Raw genomic sequence first — 8,248 nt, 5'->3', positions numbered from 1 at the left:
CCTTCTATGGCTCACCTCTCTCCTTAGTGCTCTTACCTCATTGGCACTTTTCTCTTTTCTTGTTTTTTTTGAGACAGGGTCTCGCTATGTAGCCCAGTCTGGTATCGAAGTCCTGGTCCTCTCACTTCCCCCTCCAGAGTGCTGGGATTCCAGGGCTAGCCAATGTGTTTACTTCTTGATTTCATCTCTTCCACTCTCCCTCAGCACCCTTCCCCACCCCCACAAACACACACAGACCTACCACAGGGCCTTTGCACTGGCTGTACCCTCTACCTGGATTGCTCTTTCCCAGTATACCAACATGGCTCCCTCCCTCAACGCCTTCATTTTCTCAGCAAGGCCTCTGACCCCCTCACTTAGAACTGTGTCACACACGTCTTTGTATCTCATTGACTCTTTGACTGCCTACCACCAGGAGGATGTAAGCACACTGAAGATGGCTCTTTTGTCTTCATCACAGTATGTCTCAGTGTATGTTCAGGAGTTTGCTGCAGGGAGGGACGGTCTGTCTTGGAGTTAGGGAAACAGAAGGACCTAGCAGGGCACACATGTCCACATATCACAGAGCAGTAAGAAGTAGAACAAAGACCACAAAGATTTAATTTAAAACCAGTGTCTCAGCCAGACTGCCCCACCCTTTGGGGCAACCCCCACGTCCAAAGTTCAAGGGGCCCTTCTGGGCTTAGCAGTGAGAGGTGAGCGGACCACAGCCTCTGGGTGTGGCAGGCCCCTGGCCCTCCACGTTCCTGGAGATGAGGTCTGGCTCTCAGGTGCTTGATCCGGTGGGAGGGTCTGCTGGTGCTGGCACAGGCTCCTTCTGCACCAGCTCCGGTTCGTCCTCACCATCCTGCGGAGGGTGGACCAGGACCTTGTCCAAGATGCCAAACTCCTGGGCCTCCATGGGGCTCATGTATCGGTCTCTCTCCATGGCAGACTCTGTGGAAAGCAACACGTGATTAAAAGCAAGAGGCCTGGGGCCAGGTGGAGGCCCCCCAAACAAACTCTTGTATTGAAGCCCCCTCTTCAGTGGGATAGCATTTGGATGTGGGGCCTGGGGAGGTCATGAGGTTAGATGAGTCATGAACTTGGGGCCCTCAGGATGGAACTAGTGCCCTTATCAGAAGAGACTGTGGATAGAGGAAAGTACAAGGGGGTGGTCTGCAAGCCAGGAAGAGTCCTCCCTCCCCAGGAGCCGGCCATGCTGACCCATGACCTTGGGCTTCCAGTCTTCAGTCTAAGCCACACAGCCAGCCCACGGTATTTTATTACCACAGCCCCAGCTAACCAAGGCAGGTCCCCATTCTGCCATTCTGTGTGACCCTGGCATTCTCCTCTAGGCCACCTATCTCTTCTTCTTCTTCTTTTTTTTTTTTTTAACTTTTCATTGAGGTATATATCTACATACATACTCAGGAAAGGGTAAAAATTTTAAGCCCGTGCAGTGTGGTGAACTTCAGACTGAACACACCTCCACAACCAGCATGTAGAACAAGAGCAACATCACTGCCAGGAGCCCCAAACCCTGCTCTTATCACTACTCCTTGCCACCTCCTCCCGCACCCCAAGACAATCAGTCTGATCAGCACAGACAGGCTGTGCTCGTTACTATGGTTTATTTATTTTGGTGGGTGGCACTGGGCTCTGAACTCAAGGCCTTGTGCTTGCTAGACATGTGCTCTACACTTGAGCCAGGCCCACAGCCCTGTTTAGTTTTTCCAGTCAGGGTCTCAGTCTGTGGCCCAGGCTAATCTTGAACTTGTGATCCTCCTGCCTCGGTCTCCCAAGTGCTGGGATTATAGATGTGCAGCATCACACCTGGCTTGCTTTTATGGTTTACATAAAGGGAATCAGAGCATTTATGCTGTCCACTCAGTGTCTGTGAGGCTCTTCCATGGTGCTGGGCCATGTTTGCACTGGTAAGTGACTGTGAACAGTGTGAATGAACCACCGCTAGCTTGCCCCTTAGACTGTAGATGGTCACCCTGGGGTTCATGCAGACAGGATCACACACTGTTCACGGACACAAGTGCTCAATTCTCATGGTTACACACTGAGCAGAGACATGGGATCCTTTTGCATGTTTAGATTTAACCAAAGTTGCCAGACAGCTTTCCAGTGTTGGCAGACCAGTTTCACTCCTGTTCCTATCAGCGTTCCAGTTGCTCCGTGCTCTCATCAGCACTTGGTATTGTATTTTATATCTCAGCCATCCTAGCAGACTGAAGTGGTATCTTACTGTGGTTTTGCCTTTCCGTGTTAAGGTGGCACTGGGGTTTGAACTCAGGAGTCCATACTTGTGGTTCAATTCTTTTCTTTAAATATGTCTTACAATGCAGGGAATGGAACCCAGGCCTTGTTCGTGCTAGACAAGCTGTGACACTGAGCGCCTCCACAGGCCCCATAATGATGTCACTGTAGCAACATACATAAAGGCAATGATCGTGTTTTTTTGGTTTTTTTTGCAGTACTGGAATTGAACTCTGGGCCTCACACTGCCAGGCAGGCGCTCTACCACTTGAGCCACTCCATCAGCCCTTTCTTTTGGTGTTGGGTTTTTTTTTTTAAGGTAGGGTCTTGCAAACTATTTGCCAGGGCTGCTGATCCTCCTGATCTCTGTCATCCAAGTAGCCAGGATTATAGGCATGAGGCACAGGTGGCTGGCTGGAAGTTGATACTTTTAAAGGGCTTAACTGGAAGTGATTCTGGAAGTCAGGGGGCACTGGGCACTGACTGGAGATTTTTTTTGGGGAGCTATAGGTGAACCTAGAGCTTCACGCATCTACGCAAGTACTCTACTATTTGACCACACCCTTGGTCCTCAGAAACGTTTGGCTGTCCCAAATGAAGATGACAACTGCATGGAGTGGGTCAAGGCTAGGGAGTGCTGTTCAACGTCCTGCAGTGCCTAGGGTACTACAGAGAACAGTCTGGTCCTGAATGTCCAGCTGGAGAATTCTCGCCTTCAGATAATGGTTGACACCTGTGTGTGTGCTGCATGAGCTAAACGGGGCGTGGAACCTACCTAGGCAGGACACTTACCGATCACCTGCAGGCTCTGCTTCGTGTGCTTGGCATAGATGTTGTACAGCTGCTTTTTGAGTTTCATGATCTCCTCTGCCTGGATGGCAATGTCTGTGGCTTGACCCTGAGGGTGACCCAGGGGGGTAAAAGTTATGGTTGGGTCAGAGACAGCCCCTGCTGGGAAGTAGAGGCGGCCAACTTGTTGGGCCTTGGTGAGTCCCCCCACCCCACTACTGCTTTGTCCTCACCACTATATTTTTTTCTAATTTTTTTGGGGGGTGCTGAACCCAGGGCTTTGTACATGCTAGGCAAGTGCTCACTGAGCTATACCCCTAGCCGTGAAACCTACATTTAAAAACAATGACCCCCCATACCTGATTTCTGCCCAGTCACTCCTGAGTGGACTTCCCCCAAATCCCACTGTGGCTCCCAGGCCTCTACTCACGCGGGCACCCCCTGAGGGCTGGTGAATCATGATGCGGGAATTGGGTAGCGAATGACGCATGCCTGGGCTGCCGGCAGCCAGAAGCAGGGAGCCCATGCTGGCAGCCTGACCCACACACCAGGTGCAGATGGGGTTCAGGATGTACTGCATTGTGTCGTAGATGGCTAGCCCCGCGGTCACCACGCCACCTGTGGGCAAAGTACAGGTGAGGGACCACGTCAGGATCTACACTGCCCTTCCCCTAACCCACCCCCAGCACAGGGGAGAGCTTTAAGAGGCAGGCCTTCAAGCAAGGGTCACAGTACCACTCTCCCAAGGGAGGAGTGACAGAAATGAGTATCACAGGCTAGGTAGGGGTAACAGGGAGAGTCCTTGCTCCAGTCAGCTGACTGGTTACAGATGCACAGGGGCCAAGGGGACCAGATCTACCAAATTTCCAAGAGAAACTAGAAAGTGGAAGAGAGTAGGGCTAAGCGGACCGCTCAGCTGCTAGTGTGATTAGGTGTGAACCCTGGCTGGAAAGTTTATCATCTGCGTGGCTTTGGGCAAGTCACTCGCCAGTCTGAGCCAGTTTCTCCACATAGGTGGAGAAACTGAATAGCACCTACCACAGGAGGCTTCAGTGAGGCTAGAAATGAGTTCATGGTGTGTAAAGTTCTGTGAAAAATGCCTGGCATATTATATACTTAATTAAAATGAGTTAACTTCTTTTTTTTTTGAGAGGGTGCAAAATCCAAGCAATTTTTTGTGTTTTACTTATTTTTTGGCAGTACTGGAGTTTGAACTCAGGGCTTCACACTTGCTAAGCAGGCACTTTACCACTTGAGCTACTCTGCCAGCCCTTTTTTTGTGTTGGTTATTTTCAAGATAAGAGTCTTGAAAACTATTTCCTTGTGCTGGCTTCGAACCACAGTCATTGTGATCTCTGCCTCCTTCCTGAGTAAATAGGATTACAGGCATGAACCATCAGAGCTCAGCTTCTGTTTTTTTTTTTTTTTTTTGAGACAGGGTCTCACTCTGTCACTGAGGCTGGCTTGAACTCGTGATCCTCCTGCCTTAGACTCCCTAGTGCTGGGATTACAGGCACTACCATCACACCCAGCAAAATCGGTCAATTCTAAGATGTGGCCTAGTCAAGCTGGTAAAATACTGTATGTGTATGATCAAAGAGGCCCCAACTTCAGCTACAGGTTTTTGATCCTTCACTTAAAAGCCAGAAACAGGCTGGCAGAGTGGCTCAAACAGTTAGAATACCTGCAAGCATGAGGCCTGACTTTAAACCCCAGTGCCACCAAAAAAAAAAAAACAGTAAATTGGGCTGGCAGAGTGGATCAAGTGTGAGGCCCTGAGTTCACACCCCAGTACTGCCGGGGGGGGGGGGGGGGGGGGGGTGAAGCCAGCAACAGGCTGAGCCAGGTGTCTCATGCCTATAACTCCATCAACTCAGGAGGCAGAGATAAGGCCAGCCCAGGTAAAAAGCTGGTGAGACCTCATCTCAACCAACAAGCCTGGCATAGGACATGCCTGTCACTCCAGCTACTCAAGAGGCATAAGAAGGGAGATTGTGGTCCAAGCCTACCTAGGTAAAAAACGCAAAACACTGTCTAAAGCAAAAAAGGACTGGGGGGTGGGGGAGCAGCGGGGATGTGGCTCAAATGGAGCAAGCCAGAGGTCCTGAGTTCAAACCCCAGTCCACCAAAAAACAAACAAACAAAAAAAAACAAGCTAGCAACAGGCACCTTTTGGCAGTGCCAAGGTCCTTTGTAGATTCTGAAGAAAGCACCACACCTTTTCTCCACAGGGAGGACACCCTGGTGATCAGAGCCCATTGTCCTACCCCCCAAGGGGCGCTGTGCACCCAGGGCAGGCCCTGCTCACCGGGACTGTTGATGTACATGTGGATGGGTTTCTTGTTGCTCTCTGACTGTAGGAACAGCAGCTGTGCGATAACCAGGCTGGCAACGCCGTCATCGATCTGCAGGTTGGGGTGTCCCCAGGTTGGGGGGCGGGAGAGATTTTAAGGGAAGGGGTTGGCGGGGCTGGCTCTGTATCAGGGCACCAGGAACGGGGCGCGGGGAGGGGGTGGTATTCAGTACCCAAACAAGAAGAGCCAGGAAGAATTCAGGACTCAGGAGGGGATAGGAATGGGGATGTACCTGGCCCCCGGGAGTTTGGAACATAGGAAGGGGACTATCAGGGGCTCAGGGCACAGGAAGAGAGGGGATCTGCATGGCTGGGGACAAGCACTGGAACGGAGGTCTGAGGTGGGAGATGCTAGGTGTCCAGGAAGTGGAGACGCAGGGGGTTGAAGAAGGGGTTGGATGGTTGAGTGATCTGAGGACAGGAAGGGGTGCAGAGGGAGGGGCTGGGAGAAGAGGGGAGGCCAAGGGGAGCGGTCCGAAGGCAAGGGATCGAGTCGCACAGGTCAGGGCAGCGCGGGGCTCTCACCGGACCCATGACGCACACGATGCGCTCCCGAAGCAGCCGCGAGTAGATGTCATAGGCTCGCTCGCCCCGACCCTGGGGGAGAAGGATGGTGATGAGCGGTCAAAGGGACCGGTCCCCAGCCCCGGACCATGTCCCCGCCGGGCCACCGTACCGTCTGCTCCACCACGATGGGAATGAGCGGGAGAGCCCGGACCGCCGACGCGTGCAGACCTCGGTATAGGGCCAAGCCGCTCCCGGGCGTCCGCTGCGGAAGAAAACGAGCGGCGAGGCGAGGCCCGAGCGCGCCGCACTTGACGGCAGCCACCCGGGCCCCCCCCACTAACACTATGGGCCACATGCTTCCGCGCGACCTGCTTGGCTTCCGTCCGACGGCGGAACTACGACTCCCGGCGTGCTTTGTGCCCGAGGCACAGACCCGCCCGCTCACTTCCGGGAAGCCGGACAAGGCGGGGCGAGCCTAGGGGCTGGGCCTGAAGGGGAGGAGTCAGGCGGAATTGGCCCCCTGAAGAGCTTTTGTTCTACTCTATCGACAAAATCGTTGTAATTGCCTACTCTTTATTCCTGCTTTTAAAATCAGTGCCAAAGCACGTAGAGTGGCTCATGTCTTATAATCCCAGCTACTCAGGGGGCTGAGAATGGGAGGATCACGGTTCAAGGCTAGGTCCAGCAAAAAGTTAGTGAAACCCCCATCTCAATCATGGTGGTGGTTGTCTGTGATCCCAGCTATGTGGGAAGCATAAGTTGGAAGGATGGTGATCTGAGTTTGGCCCTGAAAAATAACTGAAAAAGAGGCTGGGGGGTGTGGCTCAAGTGGTAGAGCACCTGGCTCGCCAGTGTGAGGCCCTGAGTTCATACTCCAGTTATGACAAAAATGAAAATAAAACCCAGAAATTTGCCCACAGTTTATCCTGGATCTGAGGTCCCAGAGAGGATGCAGTGTGAAACTTTGCCTTAAACAGCTGTCTTTGGTGGGGCTGACCCCTGCTGAGACCTTCCTCCCCATCCCTTTTGGTCACCTGTGGTTTGGTAGGAGGGACCCTAGGCTGTGGGAGCACAGAGGAGGGTATTGTGGACTCTGCCTGGAGTTTGATCTGCAAAACTTTCATAGGAAGTGCAGGTACTGGGCTTTGAAGGATGAGTAGGAGTTTGTTAGCAGAGGGAAGAAAACATGCAAAAAGGATGGAATAGGAGATCTTGGTAAGGTTTAGAAACTTTCTTTCTTTTTGGTGGTGCTGGGAGTTGAACTCAGGGCCTTGTACATGCCAGGCAAGCACTCTACCACTAAGCTACATCTCCAGCCCTTTCTTTCATTTTTTGATTAATTTATTTGAGACAGAGTCTCAATGAATAGCACAGGCTGGCTTGGAAATTGCTGTATAGCCCAGACTGGGCTTGAACTCACAGTCTGCCCTGTCCCCAGGTATGGAATCAGGGACAGGACAGAAAGTGTGGAACTGGAAGTTTGGAGGAAACATGGAAGGCGCCCAGGACAGAAGGCCCAGATGGAGACAGCCACTTGCAGACAGGACCTTGCTGTGTGCAGCTGGCATCTGGACTCTTGGCAGTCTAGGAATTTCCCCTCCTTGTCTCTGTTCCTCTTCAGTGGGCAGGGGCTGTCCCAGTTTCTCCTGTGAGTCAGGTGGTGGCCCTGCCAGGCCGGTTCCCCCAGGGCCCTGGATCCCTCCCCACCCTGGGGAGCAGGACTGCACCATGAGTTGCCACCACCCCCACAGCCCCTCCCCAGGTGCCTCCCAACACCCAAGCCTCTTCTGCCTTCCTGTTTCATCAGCTCGCCTGGCACACCTCCCCTGCTTTTCACCTCCTCATCACCAGTAATTATCCTGGCCTCTCCAGAGCTCCCAGCCTCGCCTTTGTCACCACCGCCTTTGCACTCAACAGCCTGAGCCCTCCTTGCAAAAACTAAATGGAACCAGGTTTCTCTATCACCTGTCATGGCTCCCTTCCCTGTTGGCTCAACTTTACCAATAGATGCAGCCCTTGTCTAGATCCTCCCAACACATAAATTTCAGCTCAGATCTTCTCCTTCCCTGATCACCTTCACTAACACCCCCAAGCGCACTCTAGAATGTTCCATTTGCTTGTCATGTACACATCACCATGATCCAAAACAATCCTGTTAATTAAATCATTTTCTCTATTATGGGCTTTAGAACATGAGTTCTAGGGATCAAGAGGTTCTGCAGGCTTATCCATCTCTGTGTACTGGGGTGGGGGGGGAGGGTGGGTTGGTCACCAACCTTTTTTATGTGGACTCACAGGAGGGAAAAAAAACATGTTCTTTCTTTCTTCTTCCTTCCTTCCTTCCCTCCTCCC

At 52.3% G+C, this 8,248-nt stretch overlaps 1 protein-coding gene across 1 annotated transcript; it reads right to left on the bottom strand.

Annotated features, from left to right (window-relative positions):
• Positions 1–577: 577 nt before the first annotated feature.
• Positions 578–6,308, bottom strand: Clpp (caseinolytic mitochondrial matrix peptidase proteolytic subunit). The gene is made up of 6 exons (XM_020166504.2): positions 6,066–6,308; positions 5,915–5,986; positions 5,345–5,441; positions 3,467–3,654; positions 3,040–3,145; positions 578–936 (listed from the first exon to the last, which is right to left on the bottom strand). The coding sequence occupies exons 1-6, from the start codon at positions 6,249–6,251 to the stop codon at positions 767–769; spliced, it is 819 nt and encodes a 272-aa protein (XP_020022093.1). The 5' UTR covers positions 6,252–6,308; the 3' UTR covers positions 578–766.
• Positions 6,309–8,248: the final 1,940 nt, after the last annotated feature.

Source organism: Castor canadensis, chromosome 14, assembly GCF_047511655.1.
Source record: "Castor canadensis chromosome 14, mCasCan1.hap1v2, whole genome shotgun sequence".
Lineage (NCBI taxonomy): Eukaryota > Metazoa > Chordata > Mammalia > Rodentia > Castoridae > Castor > Castor canadensis.
Note: the sequence above shows the minus strand (reverse complement) of the source record. Positions and strands in the feature narration are given on the sequence as shown.

What these genes read in the sequence shown, in the direction of transcription:
- Clpp (XM_020166504.2), bottom strand. Translation starts at nt 6,251, where the DNA reads ATGTGGCCCATAGTGTTAGTGGGGGGGGCCCGGGTGGCTGCCGTCAAG. An exon ending in CATGTACATCAACAGTCCCG is followed by an intron (nt 3,655 to 5,344) that starts GTGAGCAGGGCC and finishes CTTTGCCCACAG; the next exon opens with GTGGCGTGGTGACCGCGGGG. An exon ending in AGCCCTCAGGGGGTGCCCGC is followed by an intron (nt 3,146 to 3,466) that starts GTGAGTAGAGGC and finishes GGTCACCCTCAG; the next exon opens with GGTCAAGCCACAGACATTGC.